This window comes from Lonchura striata, chromosome 1 (assembly GCF_050655825.1).
Source record: "Lonchura striata isolate lonStrDom1 chromosome 1, ASM5065582v1, whole genome shotgun sequence".
In the NCBI taxonomy this organism is placed as follows: Eukaryota; Metazoa; Chordata; class Aves; order Passeriformes; family Estrildidae; genus Lonchura; species Lonchura striata.
Window position 1 is genome coordinate 110,496,505 of NC_140703.1, and position 19,802 is coordinate 110,516,306.

Below are 19,802 nucleotides of genomic sequence, written 5' to 3' on the forward strand. Positions count from 1 at the left end.
GCTCCGACCACGCAGCGCCTCCATTCCCAAGCCCCCGAGCAGCCCGAGCAACGCCTCCGAGCATCTCCCCGAGAAAAGGGGTGGCCGGGGGGCGTCTTTCACCTCATCTTTCAAAACCTCGAGCCTCCCCCGCTGCCCGAGATCTCCCAGTAAATGTCACCCCTGCGGCCGCCCCCCGGCAGACGATGCTCGAGCCCCCCGTGCCCTGCCCGGGGGTCCCCGGGCGGCAGCAGGAGGCGCGGCGAGCCCGGCCGCGGCAGCCCGGCGCTGAGCTCACCTCCCTCCGCCCCCCCGCTCCCTTCTCCTCCCCCTTCCCTCCCTCCTCCTCCGCCTCCTCCCGCGCCCAGCCTGCAGCCGGGATCTCAGTATTATGGCATCGAGGAGAATGGAGACCAAACCCGTGATAACGTGTCTGAAAACCCTCCTCATCATCTACTCCTTCGTGTTCTGGGTGAGTGCGGCGCGGGCACACGGGGACCGCTGGGCACGGCCGGGCACCCCCCGGCCCCCACCTGCCCGGGGCGGGGGGCGCGGGGGGCTCCGCAGCGCGGCTCCGCCGGGGCGGCACCGCTGGGCGAGCGGGGACGGGGCATGTCCGCCGGAACACACATCTGCGTGCACACGCACACATGTATATGAGCTCGCACATATATACACACACATTTCTGCCTATAAAAAATGATGGGTTTCGCCTCCTCTCGCGGCGAGCGCGTCCCCGCGGGGGAAAGTTGCAGGGGTCTCCCCGAAAGCCTCCATAGCCTGGCCGCTCCACGCCGCCCCTCTGGCCGGCCGGACCGTGTCCCCACGATCGGACCGTGTCCCCTCGGCCGGACCGTGTCCCCTCGGCCGGACCGTGTCCCCGCCGCCGGACCGTGTCCCCGTGGCCGGACCGTGTCCCCGCGGCCGGACCGTGTCCCCGCGGCCGGACCGTGTCCCCACGATCGGACCGTGTCCCCACGATCGGACCGTGTCCCCGCCGCCGGACCCGCACCCGCGTCCCTCCGCGGGGCGCGGGCGATGCCGCCGCAGCGCCCCCGGTTCCTGCGCGCAGCGGGGGCTGCCCTCGCCCCGGCCGCGGTACCCGCGTTTCGTAACCGGGCTCAGGCTCCCGCGAACCATTCTCCTGACCCAGATGCATTAATTGAGTTGCCGCGATTGCCTGACGGGCAGCCCGGCCGTGTTTTTCAGGCGATCCCGGGGGCCGGAGGTTTTTCCGCCGGCCTGTTAGTCAGCAGATCCGCGGCAGGAGCCGCGTATCGCGGCGGCGGTCGGCAGGTTCAAGAGCTTTCAATGGCACACGGTGACAGCGCACGGTAATGGCCCCGCTGTGTGCGGCTCGCACAGCGTCGGCGCGGCGCTCTGAGGCGCGTTTGTCCCTTCCTAGCTGCCTGTGCTCCGTCGCTGTGGAAAGTGTCTGTGAAACACACTGACTCCAATCTTCATCTTTCTGCTTAAAAAGGCATTCTGAACGAAGATTTGCTTATTCATGGCAATAACGTTTGACATCCTTAAAGTGAACACAGGACTTCAGCTGTTTCAACTTTTACTTCACAAGATTTCATTGTTTTTTTTTTAAGCATAACCAAAAGACATTTTGCTTATCCATACTTACAGCAGTACCTCGGCGTTACTGGCTCCTTTGTACCCGTCCCCCGATATTTAACATATCTCCCCCCCTATTCTTTTTAATATTTTTGGTGGCAGCAGGTTATCTGATGACAGAAATGGATAGGAATCCAGAATAATCTGTTGGGTTTTTTGTTGACAAGTAGATTCTTCACATTAGTTTCAAGGAGGTAGGTGGCTAAGTTTATAGACTTACACAGTTTGAAGATTTATCCTTTCCAGTCCTCACTTCCCAGCAGATCTGTAAGAAACCCCTCTTCATTCTGTGATGAGTGGGCAACTGCAGGAGCTCAGGCGAATTCACGGCATCTTTTAAAATTGTGTCTTTTTTTTTTTAAGTGATCATTGTATCTGCTGTAGCCCAAATAAAGAGAGGATTGGATGGGCATGCCCATTGAGCTAGCACATTTCACCGACGCTAATCTCATTTAAAAAGAGAGAATTGTACACTGAGCCAAGCAGCTGGCTGAGGGCATTTGTGCCGTAGGCTGTCAGGATGCCAGGCCAGGTTGACAGCTGGGACCTCGTGGGGTAAATAACACAGCTGAGCTCGGGTTTGGGCTCCAGCAAGGCGGCTGTGCTGGTGGGATGCTCCTCTCTGAATTCTTTTCCTCTGAACTGTGGATCAGGCTCTCGAGTCTCCTGATCTTCTCCAAGGGCATGGCCACTCTTCCAGTTACTTAGCATTTGACGTCCACCAGAGTCTCTGCTTGTTCTCTTCCTTGAGCCTGCAAAAGGAGGATAAATCAATGGTTGGAGACAAATCCTGATGCCATGATCAAAGGTGAATGAAGAATCCTGCTTGCTGTTGCATCTGGTTTCTCCAGGCTCCAGCCTAGGGACATAGGCAGGTCTCAGTGGGAAAAGACAACAAAAGATTCAGTAAAGGTCCAGAGCATTTGACAGCAGATTCTAAGTCTTTACCAGTTCTGTGCTAAAAGGAAGAACAAAAACTAACACATTTTTGTCCTCTTTCTGGGCTCTGAATCCATTTAGAATAAATTGAAGCAGGATGCCATAGGGAGAGCAAAACCATGGTGTACTCTGGCTGTATGCTCATTTTCTTTTTTTCAGTCAAGTTTGTCAGGTTTGAGAGGTGAGGGATGTATGGACTTCCCTCAACTCCCCCCTCCATTATTTTCTGATTTTTGTACTCTTAGAATCTGCTGGCTCTGGAGTCAGTGTAACTCAACTTGAGTCCTTGTGAATTCTCAGAGCTGAAAATATGGGAAGGATTCTATTGGAGGAACTATTTAATTTTTTTTTCTTGGACTGAGCTAAATACCAGAAGGAAACCATGCCAGCACCACAAATGGCTGGTTTGTAAATTTTTATTCTGACGGCTTTCCCACATTTTTTGGAGAGGTTGTAAGCTGATTTCTGAAGGAGAGAGCTCTGTGTTGCTTAGCTGCAGTTTTCATGGGTTTTTTTTCTAGCTGTGGGAATGGAGCTGTGATATAACACAGGGCAGAGTCTCATCCTGTGATGGGGTGGTGAATTGTGGCAACCCTTTGCCTGTTGGGTCAGGTGATTACAGATGTGAGGGAGTGAGGAGAAGATGCTTCTTTGCATCCAGTGAGCTTCTTCTGAAGCATCATGAAGGACTTCTGTGTGTTTCACATTGTTTATAAAATAAGAAAGTCTTGTATGTACGCAGCATATTCCCCCAACAAGTGATTTTTTGTCAGGCTTAAATATGAATTGCATTGTATCTGTGGGACAGGTGTGTATAGGTGAAGGCTTTTAGTATAAGCATTAAATGAGGCTGCACAGATTTCATGGGAGCTGTAGGACCGTAATGGGGAGATGCAGTTCATTCAAATTTTATACTGCATAGCTTGTTCCTTTCCAAATAGGTTTTGTTTAATGTAACTTGTTGTTTTGATAGCTTCCTCTCCTCCCCCTCACCATACTTCCCAACTTCTCTCTGTAAATGTATCAACATGGTAAAAAAATTCCATAAACAGATAAAAAGCTTTTTGTGTGCTCATATGTATTGTTATTCATAGAACACATTAAATGCCTAAGGTTACCGCTTTTGGTCCTTAAGGGATGTAGTAATAAAAATTCAACAGCCATTTTTTTCCTAATCAGAATTCTATACTGAATGCATCTACTTTGGAACTAGCAGATTAAAAAAAGGTGATAAAAGCTCTGCTTGGCTGTTAGCTATTTTTATTTTTTCCTTTTGGGTATCATAAATTGCTTGCATAGAAATCCAAGTTAGAGCTTGTCTTGTTTTTAAGAGAAGATGAATTTTGGATTAGAATTCTAAGTGAATTTTTTATAGGAGAGAGAAACCTTGAAACACCCCTCAGTACCTTGTATTTGTCTAGTACTTAAGTAACCTTTGGACTTAAAACATGTGTATAATTAATATTTTACCATAGCTTTCTAAATATATTTTCTTACCAAATTAACTGCCTGCTTCAATGTGTTTTGGGAAGGATGCACTTGTCCTTAAAGTTATATGGCTGAGGAAAATGGGTTTTGTCTTCCATGCAAAGCTTGTTGTTGCCCCAAATAGGCACTGTAGCAAAGTGATTATTTTCTGATCCTAGGCCCTGTGAGACCCTTGGCACTCAAACAAGTGCTTTGTGTGTGCTGTCCTACTGGAATTGGGTTTTCTTGCTGTCAGTTAATGTAATAAAAGCATGTAAGTAGAGTTTCCATTTGGATAATGTTCCAAGGTGGGTCACTGATCTGAAGTGATCAAAGTTTTTGGGGCCTACATTAGGTTCTTACATCTTGGCATCTCTTTGGCTGTGTGACAAAATCAGAGCTAAAGTACCTACTCGCAGTTAGTGGTAGTTTGGTTTTCTGAGTTTTTATTGCTTTGAAAATAGACCTGTGCATCCTGGTGGGACCCCCTGGAAGTTAGCAGGTGGCAGGAGGGAGGTGGGGCAGGTCAGTGTCACTAGGCTGTGAGGCCACAGCATGGCTGTGATTTTAAAAAAAGGTTGAAATTGTGTGTTTTCATACGGTTCCTCTTCTTTTAGCCAGTTCCTCTGGCAGTGTGGTGTCACTGGTGGAGGTCAGGGGGTCTGGAGATGACCCCACGAAGGGTGATGGGTCAGTGCCCCTCTGGCATGGGAGGTGTGGGAAGTCCTGGTGAGTGCTTTGAAGTGCCCCCCAATTTTCATCATCCCAGAATTCCCCCAAAAGGGGGTCACTTGTGGGTGCTGGGAGTGGCTCTGCTGTTGGGACAGGCAGCTCCTGCTGTGGCAGGAGGGTGGAGGGAGCATTTCCCTGCCACTGCAGGGGCTCACAGAGCCTGGAATGGCAGGGAATGCCTGTTTTCCAGGAAATGGCTGAGACAAAGAGTGAATGTGGCAGCCTGCTCAGAACACAGATTTATGGCTCACCTTCTGACCCATCCTCAAATGCAGCCATCTGAGCTCTGCATTATAATGTGGGATTAAATTTGCCTGTCCCTTTGAGTTGCTAGTGGCATTAGTCATCTCCCCTATAAGTGTCCAGCTGTGTTGCTGAAATAACTGGTTTTCTCCCCAAATCTTCTTTCCAGTGCTTCTGCATTGGTTCCTGCATGTTTTTGGTCTTTTAAATACCTCTTATAATGCCTGTATTTCTTTTCTTTTAATTCTTTTAAAATATATGTTAACAGATGGTTTTAGAGGAAATATTTTGGGAAATCTTTAGCTTTCCCATGTGGCTTAGATTGCTCAATCTCTTGGTGGTTCCATTTGATTGCAAAGTCAACATTGCTATACTTTTAGAAAGAAGTGTTGTTACTTATATGTAGTTACCTGAAATGTCAAAAAAAAAAAAAAAAACAAACCCAAAAAAACAAGCTCTCAAAAATGCACAGTATCCCCCCCATCATGACAGATTTGAGGTGCTCCATTTTTCAGGCACAAACCTCATGCAGTTGCCTCCTAAGTCAGTTGTTTCCTGTTCTGTTCTCATAATGATATACATGAAAGATTAGAGATAATGGTGTTTTCTAGTAAGCACTGCCCAAGGTGAATTCTGTTGGCTAAATAAATATCTGGATTTTTAAAAACAACAAAAAAAGGGCTAGATGGTGTTTGTAACCATAACTTCAGAGTCAGGTTTCTAAGTTCCTTCTTGGGACATGTACCCAGCTTGGCTTAGTTTAGTGGGGTTTTGATTGGGATTTTTCACGTTCTGAAAATTGTGTGGCTTTGGTACAAATTAGCATTTTACACCTCATTTAATGGAATAATTGACTTTGCTGTTGGCTAAATGTTTTTGGTGGGGTTTTTTTAATTATTATTTGTGGGGCTGTGCTTGCAAGTGCAACTCCTTGACCTTGGAGTTTGCATCAGGACAGTTCTGTAGTTTGAGGATGGTGACATTTTCACACTAATGGGTGAGTTTGGACTGGTGAAGGGGGATCATGGGTGACTTGGAAGTTGTTTCAGTTCTGTTGGGAAGGCACAGGATGCATTCATAACCAAGCAGTGGCAGGAGTCCTTGTTTTCCACAGGGAAAGGCATGAGGCTGTGGGGGAGCACTGCATGTGTAGTAAACATTTGGCTGTTTAGTGTTCCCTTGTGCCCTGAGCAACCTGTTGTGTGAGCTAAACAGGGTAAATATAAATTCTAAGGAAAGGTGCTGGGGAGGCCTTGTTAGCACTTTGCCATGAAAACAGCAGTAGAGTCCTTGGATGCTGGTTCATTCCAGCCTTGCTTGTCAAGGAAATGGAGACAATTATCATAGGTAAACCAAGGGAATTTAAAATGGATGCAATAATCTGATTTTATCTCTGATTCTGTGACTATTTATCAATTCCCCGTGCTGTCAGGGAGGGAAATTAGGTTACCTGGTACCATTAGTTGTCTCCATCTCTGGATTTTTATCATTATTTCTTCTGTTGTTGCAACTGTCCTACAAATTTACGTGCCAGTGAGTTAATAGATGAATATCTAGAAAGGCTCTTTGTGCATGTGAGCTTGCAGAAATCTTTCACATGATGTTTAAGCCCAGTGATGCTTGTTACAGAGATGCTAGCTTTGCTGTACTGCTGAGTCCCTTCTGCAGACACCAAATTTACACTTTTCAGCCCTGTTGTTCTCAGTGCCTTGCAAATCCCAGCGACTGAATCTTTAGAATAAAATGCAGGATTCCAGAAGTGACTGTGGGGAGCAGATGACAGATACTGTATGGCCATTTTTATTTGCATGATGCTATTTCTTTAGGCTCATTTCTATTAATGAGGTTTTAATACCTTCACACAGGCAGAGGAGGCTTCTTTCCATCCTAGCTCTCTCAGGGAGATGGGCAGATGGTTGAAATGTTCTGTCTCTATAACAGTTCTGGGTTAGGAGAGGGAAGCATTTGAATTTTCCTTGCACTAAAGGGACTCTGAAGCATGGCACACTTGTGTCTTACTGGATTATCATTACTTCATAGCTGAGCTGGTTCTTTGAGCTCTGGGAGGAGGACACAGGATTTTTAGGAGCTACTGTAATCAAAGAGTGGAAGTTAATATTGTTAATACTAATTTTGCTGTAATTTCCAAGTAGTGTTTTGCAAGTTGTCGTCCAGTTGTGCTTTTTTCATCTCTATGTTTCTGGGGACAGTACTAAAATCTTTATGAGAAGGAAGCAGCCCCCCTTCCCTCTCTGTTTCTTGCTCTCTATTTCTGGCTGGTCACTGTGTGATGTTGGCAGTGACCATCTCCCAGAAGCCAGGCAGGATTCACCACATTCACCAACAGTGTGGGCTGACCAGAGGTTGAAATTTTGTCTAGCCATTATTTATTATTGGGAGCTTTGAGAAAAGGTTGGGTTTGGTTTGGGCTGAATGTGGTTTTGGATGGATCAAACTGAAATTTTTTTTTGTTGTTGTTGTTATATTCAGAACGGGTCTTTTTTAAGAGTTTAATTGCTAGGGGACTGTGATGGGGTGAATAATGACGTGATGGACTTAATCTGCAGAAGCCTCTGGATCTTGGGAGCACACCTAGTAAAAAGGTTGGCATGCTTGTAAAGTTCTGAAGAGAAGTCAGAGAGGAGAAAAGAGAATGAAACCCTGTAAATATCATAGGAAGAGGAGCACTTAAATTTCCCTTAAATAGGGAAGAGAAGGCAGCCTCTGCTGCCTGACCCACATAACCACTCAGTGCCTTAATGCCTCTGAACAGAAATGATCAGCTCAGACCTGCTGCTGCCACAGGATTGAAGCTCCCAGGGAAGCTGACAAGTTCCCCAGGATCTTTTTCCTGACCGGATTACAGGCACTGCTGCAGAGAATGCAGTGCACAGGAACAGCAAATTGCACTGAATGCCACCAGCAAAGCACATCTGCAACTCAGCACACAGGAGACTCTTGCTGTAAGGACCTGAGTGCATCTCCTGCAACTGAAGATGCAGCTAGGCCATGCTGATTTAGTCATTTGATGAGTTTTAAAAACATTTGTCATTTGGACGGAGTTTCTCATGGGCTGGCCTCCATCTGGAAGCAACTTTGAAGTGTTTGGAGAACTCCTTTTAGCAATTTTTGGCAAAAGAATATGAAAAATTGCTCATTTTGTATGTTTCTGAAAGTAAATGGGAACTATACCAAAACCTGATGTTTTTGATGGAGGTAGTCTTGGGAAATTCTAAATCCATGCTTGGATAAAAAGATAATACAAAGGTGCAGCTTGCTTGGACTGTTGAGATACTCTGCTGTGACCTCAACCAAAGAAAAGGTGGAGGACATTGTAGACAGATTATGGAACACATCCAAGTCAATTCCAAAAGCTATTTGAGATGGAGGATTGCTGCAGATTTCCTGCCATGGATGTTGTCTTCTCTAATAGTCTCCTGGCCAAATAATTTTTATTACAACTTGCTGTGGCCTCCCCTGCATTGAGAGACAGTCAGCACACCAGAAATGTGTCACACAAGTTGTGCCTTTCATTTTGGGGAGAATAGGTTAAGATAGAGGAGGAGACACTGTCCAGGTATGCATTAACAGAAGAACAGATAGAAACTCAATCCTCCTGTTTCACTTCAATAGTACTTAACATCTAACTGGCCCTAATTAGGCTTGGAATGGGCACGTAATTAAGTGCATGTCTGTTTCCCTTTGAAAACAAAGAAGGGAAACAAATACAGATAGGTTACCCTCAGTACCTTGAAGCTCTCCCTGATGGCTGCATCTCATGGCTGGGTTCATTTTCACTGGTGCAGCTGCCCTGTGCTGGATGTAGCATTTATTTCTCTGTGGCATGCACTGATTGCAGATAGAGTATGATTCAATTTACCTGAAAAATAATGTCTTAGAGGAAACCAGCAACTGATATTATTGCATGGTTTTGAGATTTTTATTTTTTCAAATTTCCTCTGTTTTCAGGTCGTTGATGCTATGCTAGAGCTCCTTTTTTCATAGCTGATTCTTTAAGTCAGTTAAAGCTGATCCAGTGTGCAGTTGCTTATAAATATTGAGGTCAGCTTGAATGTTACCAGGAAGTGAATTCCTCTTTCCAGTATACTTCAGCAAAACTGCTGAGTTAAATTGTGTGGGTTCAAATAATCTAGAGGCTTAAATTGATCTGTCTTGTCCCTGAATAACCTATAGGCCATCTGTGCATCACCTGCAGTCTTCAGGGTTTTTTTTTTGTTTGTTTTTTGTTTTTTGTTTGTTTGTTTGTTTTGTTTGGTTTGGTTGGTTTTGGTTTTTTTTTTTCTATGCAAGTGTGATCTAAAACCTCCTGAAGAAAGAACAAGAACCTCAAGATGTTGGAGAACTGACTTGAAGGAATGTTTCCCTATTCTTTCCTGGCACACACAAGCCAACCCTGGGTATATTCCTTGCTTCCTGTTCTCACAAAATGGGAGCTGATGCAAAGGAATTTTATCAGGATTTTCCAACGGAAGGTCAGACCACTTAAAAATCAAAAAAATGTAGTGCACAGAGACAACCTTACAGGTTTATTTCTGTCATGGCAAGTAGGACTGGGGACACATAACAGCCTTTCTAGGAGGCAGTGTGACCTTGCTGCAATTACTGAGTATGTGCAGGATGTCTGTGCAGCTTACAGAGCACTTGTGCACAACTCCTGCTGGCAGGATGGGGCAACTGCTAGCTTTGCCCATGGCCTTGTAGATAAATAGTTCCTTATGGAAAAAAAACACTTTTTTAAACCTTTCCCTATTGGTCTCCAACTTCAGCGTGATGCTTTCACTTTTCCATCCCTTCCAGCATGGAAAGGGCAGCTCAGTGCCCTCTGTGCCCTGCCCAGCACTGACTTCACCCACCCTCAGCTGTGTTTGCTGGCATTCTCACCAGAGATACGTGCAAGATGGGGTCACTGGTCCTTGTCCCATCCAAGGTGGTCCCTGCCACAGCCAGGGGACAGCCAGCAGCCTCCTGCCAGCACAAGAGCACTCCAGGCAGGTGTGGGCTGGGCTCTCCCTCTGTACTCACCAGTGAAATGACAAACTGCCGAGATGTGCTGGACCAGCCAGCTGGTAATAAACAGTATTTCATCCAGCAACAAAAATAAAACCTCCCACTCCCAAGATTTTGTGTTTTGTAAGCAACAGCTAGTTGCTTTGTGACAAGATGGTTGTACTCAAAATAGGTATGTCTGTGGTAGAGAGAATTTTCAGCTCGTGGAATTGATCAGAATGATATGGAAGAGTTGCCTCAGTTTCTGTAAGTTGGTATGATGTACATGTAATACTCTTTAGCACAAAACAAACTTGGTCCCTGTTGTACAGAAAGCTGAGCATGCTGCACCATTGCTATTTTTTAACAGAAGTATCAGATTTAATGTGCTCCCTTCCCTCCTGCTCACTGACCTCAAATTGCTGGGGGACCAGACAGGATTAATCCCTGTGCCATGAAGAGTAGCCAGTATTAAAGCAAGGAGCTTGGTTGTTTCTTAGAGCAATGCAATCCGCAAATGATAAAGAATATAACTGAACCACAACCACTTAGTTGATTTCTTCTCTTAATTTCACTTGATTTCCAGGGTCATAACAGGTGTCAGACCAAAACTTATTCCTATTTTTTTCCAGCACTATTGAATATGAAAAATATTTAAGATTGTAGACCTCTAAATCTGAAGGATATAGAGAAGAATTTCATGGTAAGCCTTAGATCGTAGGCAATCAACCAAATTATTAATGATATAAGAATAAGGGCTTCACTGATGAAGAATACTCTTCATCAGTGAAGAGTAGATAATTAACCAGTTTTTCTTCTAATACCAGTAACCAGCTTATCAGTTGTTAACCAAGCCCAAGTGTGTGTGGCACTAAAATTTTCCCCTTGGAAACATATTTGCTCTACATCATATGTTACTGCAATGCTGGTAAGCAAAAGAATATGAAATAAAAAGACATTTCAAGAAGAATTACATCATCTCTGGTTGATGGGCACGTGTGGGTGGACTCAGCTTGGTGCATATGAAAGGTGTAAAATGTCTTACAATATCATCTTGCTCTGCTTAAATTCAGTGGGAAGCAAACATGACCAAACTGTCTTATGCAGTCAGGCAATGGTCTTTGAAACTCACCTGTGCTTAATATTCATGTTCAGTGAAGCAGAGAGTTACTCTGGCTTGTGTTCCACAGAATTCCCATAGACATGTGCTTGGGAGGGTTTATCACTCATTTGTGTGCTGGATATCTCAACAGGATAAACTTTATTCCCCTTCCTCTATTAAGTTAAATTCTGCCTCTGGTCTCTAGACTTGCTTTGGTTACCCTATGATTTTGCAGCACAGCATCATTTTACAAGAGAGTGTGTGAGCCTCTGGTCTGGTGGTCCTACTGAAGTTTAGACGGACCCTAAAAAGGCAAAATGGTGTTTAAAATTTTGCAGCTTCTATGAAAACAAAGCCTAAACTAAAAGAATACAAGAGCAAAAGACTTACCTCTGTGTTGATGAGATGGAGTAGAGTGAGACCACATGAGTCAGCAGGTGGATGAATAAATGCTGAGTATTTTGGCTGGCACCAGAGGCCATGGCAGAGTGCATGTTATTTAGATTAAATTCAGAAAAAACTGGACCCTGGCTGCACCCTGTAGTTGATAAGATGGGAGTTTTTACAACATTGATAGCTTATATTTTCTCTATTCTTAAGAAGCATTGTGTAATTACTTATAGCGGCACTAAACCTTTGGATTTATTTACCAGTGGTAATACTTGAAAAAATAGTAGTTGGCATGTCCATTTGATAAGACAGAGCCTTTGGTGCAAGTCAGGCAATATGTCTAGGATGTGGCACAGCTGTGAGTTAGTTATTTTAAGTCCCTAACTGTAATAATTATTATGTTGTAGCATTCACTTTGACATCTTACTTCAGTTGCAGGAGTAGAAAGCTGAAATAATAATTAGGGTTACCTGATGTTGCTTGTAGAGAGTATGGGAATGCTTCTGAGAAGTCTAATGAATACTGCTTGTGAAGATAGATTATGATGGAGCAGCTGGCTGTATCTGAGCTATGGAATTGATACACCATGATGCTTCTTTATTCTGAAGCTGCACAGACAATGCTCTGAAAAAACCTTTCAGGCTGCCCAGTGTCTTGAGAGAGGGAGTGGAGCTGCTGGTGCATGAGAGCAAGCCCCAAGGTGAATGGGCTTCCACAGCTGGGAATGATCCATGCAAATTTCCTGATTTCACAGATTAGACAAGCCCTTTTGTGGGGGAAAAAAATTCCTGTCATGTAGGGCATAGGGGAGATAGTTTTTCTTCAAGGAAAGAGCTGCACATTTCTGTGGATGGATGGATATCCACCTTCAGTGTGGAAAATCATTTGACTGGGGCACAAGCATGTTGACACACTTTCCCATGGAGAGGAGACTTGGTGTACCTGCTTAAGAATGTCCTCATCCTCTTTGTGCTGAGTGCCAGCGATCTGTTTTCTCCATGGCATGCTCCAAGTGTGGCAAGCAGCATCAGGTTTAAGTGGTGACCTCCAGAACAAGGTGGTTTGTTTGCTTTTACTCTGCTGTGAACATGGAGACACAGAGGAAGATTTTGCTAAGGTGGAGTTCTGGTTAAAGACCAGTATGCAGAATTTTGTCATTTGTGAATTCTGCCAGGTCTTGTGAGTGGGATTGTCAAGTGCTTCTAAGAACTGGGCTGACTTCTTATCTCAAGAAGGGTCTCTCTCTAGTTTACTCATGCAGTGGATATTATGGCTGCTGCAAAGAGTTCTTAGCAGTTTTGTTTGATAATTTGTAATGAGGCAGCTAAAAAGGACACTCTGTGTGGGCATGCAGCTCTCAGGACTCTGCTTTAGCACAGGGAGAGAGCACCAGCACCTACAGGGGCAGAAGCTGTGCTGGGAAGGACAGTGGGGCTTCCCAAGCTGTCATCTAAGGCTAGAAAATGGTATAAGGAAAAGGGTATCAGATAACTTACTGCTTGAAGGAAACTTTTAATTCGAGGATTTCTTCAAGTAGAAGGAAGTTTGTTCATGCTGAGAGCCTATTCTGTAGCATGAGCTTTCTCCCACAGCCCAGTGAGACCTTTCTGGAAGAAATGAATGCTGGCTGCTCTTGGTTTTGTGCCAGAGTTAAATTAAGGCTTTTCACTAGCCTGGATTAAGGTGTATTTCGGTGTTTGGTGGGTGTAGGCGGTGACAGCTCATGGAAAGATGTGATCATTCATCCTAGTGTGCATCTTGACTCTGAGTGGGTGAATGACAGGTTGGTTTTCTCCTGATAGCCCTGTGCAGATCTATCTAAAATCCCTTGTAATGGCTATGGCCCAGCTGGTCAGGCTGAGAGCAGAGCAGAATGGATTAAAGCAGTCACTGGTTCTACCCTCTCCTATGGCTGGGTGAACAAGAGGGCAAAGGGCTCAGCAGGGACTCAGCAGAAGGTAATTAATTTCTCTGGCATTCCTGGACCATGCTGCTTTTAGGCAGAGAGAATTTTCAGGTTAGCCACAGCATGATTTCTGTTTCCCACTTCTCCTTCCCCCTGAGTGGGTATCATGTAGGGACAGAGATTGCTCTGTGGTTCAGTTTGTGCTTTGTTTTCTTTTATCACCTTATGTGGTGCAGTTTAAATTACACTTTTCAAATGGTAAATTGCTTGGGAAAGACTTCTTAATGCCATTTCTCCTGGCAGTTTATTTCATACTTTCCATGCAAGTCGTACCAATCAAGTGTCTGGTGGGGCTGCCTGCTAAGCAGTAACAGATGGCCCATGCTAGCAAGGACAGGAGGGATCACAGGGGTAGGAGCCAGTGTTATCTACATATGTGTTTTGGATTGCATCATGAATGCTTCCCAGGAGGGAGCACAGCTGGCACTGGAATTGCAGAGATCTGATTTTTGACTTCTATTTGAAGTCTTGGCATATGTGAAAATCAAGTTCATGTTGGGCTAGATCAATAATATTGAAATTCTTCTTGGATAAAATCGCTGTGCTTGCTAGTTTTCTGGCTTGTTTTTTGTTGTTGTTTTTTTTTTTTTCTTTTTGCTTATCCTGTAATCAAATATAATGTGTGAGAGAAAATACATGGAAGAGAGCAGCCAGGTCCATGATTTAATCTTGCTTCCATGTGTGCTGTACCACAGGATGGCCTGAAAATGGAGTAACCAATACAAAACTGCAGGAAGAAAACCAAAATTAATCACAGGTGGTTTGACCAGTATTTCCCCCTCTAGCTTGCTCTGGCATTAAAATACTTGAGTACCATGCTAGGCAAAGGGCCAAAGAGGAGAGGGGGATGTGTCAGAAAGTGGCTGCCTTGCAGAGCTCAGGTTCTGGGTTCTTCCTAATGCTGGGCTGGCAGCATCCCCTATGCTTCAACCTGGCTTTCATCTGTAGCAGTGGGCACATCTCCAAGGGGGCAGGGAAAAAGCATGAATGAAGAAAGCTGTGATCTTAAACACAGCCTGTGGAGTCCAAACTTTGATTCAACTGAGGTAGCCAAGGCTTAGCCACAGCCACTTTTGCTTTGTGTGCTGTATTACATTGGATGTTTGTCCAGGTGCCAGCAGGAAAAGGCCAAGAGATCTTAGGCATGGCCACGTGATTAAGATTTGGCACACCAGGCCTTTCAGAGGGCTCTTAGAGTATATATTGGTACCTGTCTTCTCTTGACACTAAGAGACAACATGAATAAAAATGTGAGAAACTTCTTACTGCAAAATTCACTATCAGACAGTCATGGGAAACTCATTACTTCATGGGGTTTTTGGGGTTTTTTTGCTTTTGTTGTTGTTGCTGTCCTATAAGCTTTCAGTTTAGAAGATAACATTTCATTTGGTTCTGCCATTTAAATTCTTTTCCTTCCCCTGCATGGGCAGAGGCTTAGCAGTCCTTGCTTTGTATAAGACAACTAGATCTTGTGTCAGTCCTGGGATGATGCAGTCATAGAACCACAGAATGGTTTGGGTTGGAAGGAACCTGAAAGATCCTCTGCTTCCAACTCCCTGCCAAGGGCAGGGATGCCACCTGCTAGACCAGGTTGCTCAAAACTCCACCCAGCCTGGCCTTGAACTCTTCCAGGACTGGAGCAGCCACAGTTTCCTGGGAAAACTCTTCCAGTGACTCACCACCCTCTGACTTCTATATTCACCAGCATAATAATAACCTGTAGTAGATAAAACACTTTATAATTGCCCTGAGAATGATGTGGAAGATAACATAAGGCAATCCTGTTAGGATATGCCCTTATCCTTGGGCAGCTGAGCAAGGGGAAGACCCTTCCTGTCAGCCTGGCCTGGCAGGATTTGTCTCACAACTTGCCTCATGAACTTTGCACTTTCCTAGTGCTACATCACTCTGTTGACTGTGGTTCCCTGCTGTCTTGATTTTTGAGCATAAGCAGAAAATGTTGGCAATGTATCAGGAAAAAATCCTTGAGGAATGCCTCTAAAACACCCTGGGAGAGAAGAGGAACCCAAGTCAGGTGGTGACAATTCCTTCTCTTGCCCTGGCCCATGTACACAAACTTGCTTGGGTTTAGGGTAAAGCCAGATTCTGCATTCACTTAAAGGCTTTTTCACCAACAGCCTTGTGTGTGGAGACAGGACTAGAAACACACTGCTGGTCATTCAAGGGAAGATAAGTTTATCCTCACTTTCTCCAGGAGACATGGAATATATGGCTGTGCTGAATGGTCAAGTGCATTTACCCTTGATGGAGGTGGCATCTGGGTATTCCCTGGTTCTCCTGTTCCCTCTGGAGTGGAGTCCCAGGGCATTCCTTCTGGAGAACAGCAAAGGAGGGAGCACCTGCTTTTGTGCATAAGCTGCTGAAGATATCAAAGTATTTAATGATAACTCTCCCTTGCACTTCGCTCCCTTAAGCTCTGCTCTTAAGAAATAGCTCATTAATTTGTTAGTGGCTTGATGAGAGAGGAGGGGGTGGAAAGCCACTAATGAATGGCTTTGGTCCAGGTCTGGTCTCCCTAGAGCAGGAGGAGCCTGCTCTTTCCATTGGGGAGATCAGGAGCTGGATGGTGAGGAAGTTCCTTCCCCTGTTATTCCATAGACTAGTTTGACTGCTGCTTATACACAGGCTGCTATATATAAAATTTCTTCTTGATCTGTTACAGCAAACAATATGTGGAACATAATTCATATAGAAAAGTTGGAAGAATTTAGGTAACTTAATCTGATGATGTAGGTATTTGAATGAAGAAAAACTAGCATTGTTTGTTTTGAAACTCTCTTTATGAAGGGACATAGTTGCTCACAAATATCACACTACTGAAGTCTTGTATGTCTTTGCTCCTGACATACCTGCCAGTGCTCCTACAGCACACCTGGGTTGCACTTTTGAGGCTCCCAGCTTTAGGAGTAGAAGACAAAAGGATAATTTGTCCTGAAACACTTCATGATAAAATGATATTTGTGTATATACCTAACCTAAATGCTAAAATCAGGAATAATGTTGAACATCCTGGATGTAATCCCAAAGTTCAGAGTTCACTCTGCTTCTGATGCTTCTAGCAGAAACAGTTATCCCATTTTTAATACTTCTCTCTGGCTAACCAGCAGGTTCTCTCCGATTTTATGACCTGCTCCACAGGGAATACCTCATCCTAAATACCATGAGCTCTTGCACTTCCCCTTTTCCTTTTTTTAAAAACTGATGAAATCATCTCTCACTCTCTTTTTGTTATTCCCCCCTCCCCTCCCCGCATTTTAAAGGTTTACCACCTGTTTTTGAGTTGGTTCAGAAAAACTTGCCTTCCCCTTTGAGGGCTCCCTCTATTTGAAGCTTTGCCCAGCTTGTCAGAAGTCCAGATGCTGGGACTTTTAGGCTGTGGTACAGTGGGGATCCAAGCCCTCACTTGCAGGCTGTTTTCCCCGTGCTTTTGTCCTTGTTCAGCATTTTGGGAGGGATCTGCCTCTTGGGAACTGCTAAAACAAGAGAAGGGGGCAGCTGCAGTGCAGTGGCATGGAGAGTTTACACCAGAGCTGAGTAGCACAACCACACTAAATCCATCCTGTGCCAGCTGCATCTGGGATTTGTAATGCCCTCCCAATGAGGCTGCAGTTATTTACTGTGAGTGCTGAGTGTGGCAGACTGCCCTGCCCTCATCAGAACCTGCACCATGAGCAGCATCACACACCCTGCACACCCTCCTGCTGTGCCCTTCAGGTGTGTTGGTTTGGCTTTTCCCTACATTCAGCAGTGTTCAGGGGAAAAAAAAAAAGAAGGAAAAGAAAAGGGGAAAAAAGGCTGCATTGCATTTAAAAAAGGGTGGGGAAGGAGTGAGGAGAGGTGAAAAAATGGAAAATAAAAGTGTGGAGTGTGGTGCAGAAGCATACACCTTGGTGCATTGTGTGCTGATGCAGGGGGGGAGTGGCACCAGCAGACAGAGAAATGTCAGGAGTGCAAATTGGGCTGCAGCCCTGACATCTCCGTGCTTGCTGGTGCCTCTCCTGTCATCTCATTCACAGCTGAGCCCTCGGACAGCACGGTCTCCTGTGCAGAGATGAGCTCTCCCTCGCTGTGTGATTATTGGCAGCACCACCCAGGTGTTCCCCAGGGGTGCTGGTGTGGCAGGCTGCCTGTGCTGTGGCTCACACTTGTTGGAACTCAAAATGTCTCTCAGACGATTTTGGAGGTTCCAGGCCTTGGTCAGAAGCATTTTAGACCCTGGCAGACAGCTGGAAACAGCTGTGACTTTGAGTTTGAGCCATGGAATGAGTTACCAACTTCGGAGGTAGAACAAGCAGTCACAAAGGGTTAGATAATATAGTAAAAGTAGTTACAAAGTAGAGGGGAAATTTTTTTTAGTATTGTACAGGGAGGTTTTAGCACATGTACAGGGGGGTTTTTACTTTGTACATGGGGGTCAGAAGTTCTAAGATGGAGGAAAGTGGGCTGATCCTGTTCTTCCTCTTTCCTTTTCCTTGCCTCCATGTTCTTGGTGATGTTGGCACTCACAGATTGGTTTAGAGTAGAAAAGCATCTTGTAATATAGGTAGTAGGTATTGGGGAATAACTGTAAACATGTAATACGTAATATATCATATAAAAGATAGCAGCAGCCCTGGGCAGGGGGAGAGAAGAAGAAGACAACAGGGAGGATGTCGGGGTGTGTGTGTACCTCTGCCTGGGCCACTGACCAAGCAGCCACAGCCTGAGAAGAAAATCTTTTAGATAACTCACAATAAACTGCCTTGAGACCGAACAGCAAGAGCCTGTGGAGTTTTTCTTTGGAAGCACAGGTTGGAGGAGGAATTTCACCACCACATGGGACCCCAGAATAAGGCCGGGGTTCTCACACACACTGTGCTCTTAGTGGTGTCCAGGTGCCACCCCCTGTGCCCAGGCAAGGCAAAGCTGATTTTGAAAGCAAGTGGAGCCCATGGATGCCTCGTGTGCTGCTGTGCCACCCTCCAGCTGCAGGCAGTGGGTGCTGCTGGCCTCAGGGTGCTGCTGGCTCTGCTGGGGCAGCAGCCCCTTGCCTACCCCCAGAGCAGGGTGGGATCATTGGAGATCCTGCCCCTCAACCCCTAATGCCATTTCCAGAGTTTCTCTAAGGCCGTAATAGCCTGTAATGCCTTTGGGGTAGGAATTCCTCCTGTCTTTGCTTTGGGCTTTTCTTCCTTCAGGCAGCTTCACCTGCCAGGAGTGAGTGTGGGTGTTGGTGCTGATGGCTGCCTGTTTGGAGCTGTGGGAAATGCCTGCAAAGGTGCCAAAGCAGAAAGGGTGGGCTCACAGAAAGAGAGAAGGGGGGTGTATGGAGAAGGAAGGCAGAAGCTAATGGAGAAGGGCAAAGGGAAGCAGGTAACTGAGGCAACCAGCCAGTCAGTTGTTGGCCAGTACAATAAGTGGCTAGGCAGAATAAATCAGGAAGGTGAAAGGGGAGATGAGGCTGGCAGGGCATTCTGTTTTATGGCGCTGTTCATTGCTTTCTGGGACATTTCACTTCTGTACCACTGGGCTTGGTGCTTCACTGTGGAGCCTATTCATGCCCCTCTGTGTTCCCCCTTTGGCCTCAGGGTGAGGAGCTGCTGCCTCACAGACCCCCCTCTTTGGTGGGGGGAGGCAAAGGGGGAAATGGTGGGGGAGCAGGATAGCTTGTGAGATCCGTGCATCTCAGGGGTTGTGTTGGGATAGAAGAACCCCAGGAAATGGGTAGGGGGAGGCATCCCTGTGCTTCTTTTCTGCTTGCCATCATAGCATAAAACCCTTTTATCTGCAAGTTAGTCTCTGCAGCAGAATTGAGGGGCTGGTGGGAGGGGAGGCAGCATGGCACAGAGGGCAGGGAGGTAAATTTCCAGTTGTGTGGATGTAAAACTCTTATCAATCCCTTTCCCAAACAGCTTTGTCATGTTGTCCCTCTTGGTGGCATCAAGATTCACAGAGTTTTCACCAACAAATCAATGGTGCTAATGGCATTGGCCATGAACGTTGTCACTACGTGTGCCTTGAACCCAGCCCCACATCTTTGGATACACCTGTGTGGCTGTATTTTAAAGCTTTTTGTGCAGGAGAAAGGAGTGCATATCAAGGGTACTTTGGAAACATCTCTGGCTGGAAGTACTTAACATCACCTTCTGGGGGATTTGTCACAAAGCCAGCTACAGCACCATCTTTGTCATCAGTCACGTTGTTGTTAATGAGTGTGAAAACTGACCCCCCCTAATGAGCCAAGCACTTCACTCACTGCACCCCACGTGTTCCATGTGCTGAAGGTGGTTGTGCAGTGGGGCTGGGGCTTTCAGTGCAATCCTAAAGCCAAGGGGTTCCACATATCCAGCCAGA

The 19,802-nt window shown here is 45.6% G+C and overlaps 1 protein-coding gene across 1 annotated transcript in view; it reads left to right on the forward strand.

Moving 5' to 3' along the window:
* Window positions 1-352: 352 nt before the first annotated feature.
* TSPAN7 (tetraspanin 7) overlaps window positions 353-19,802 on the forward strand; it is an 85,770-nt gene continuing 66,320 nt past the window's right edge. Inside the window, exon 1 of the mRNA XM_021552961.4 lies at window positions 353-451. Within this exon, the coding sequence (XP_021408636.1) occupies window positions 371-451 (81 nt within the window). The 5' untranslated portion in view covers window positions 353-370. The remainder of the gene's footprint in view (window positions 452-19,802) is intronic.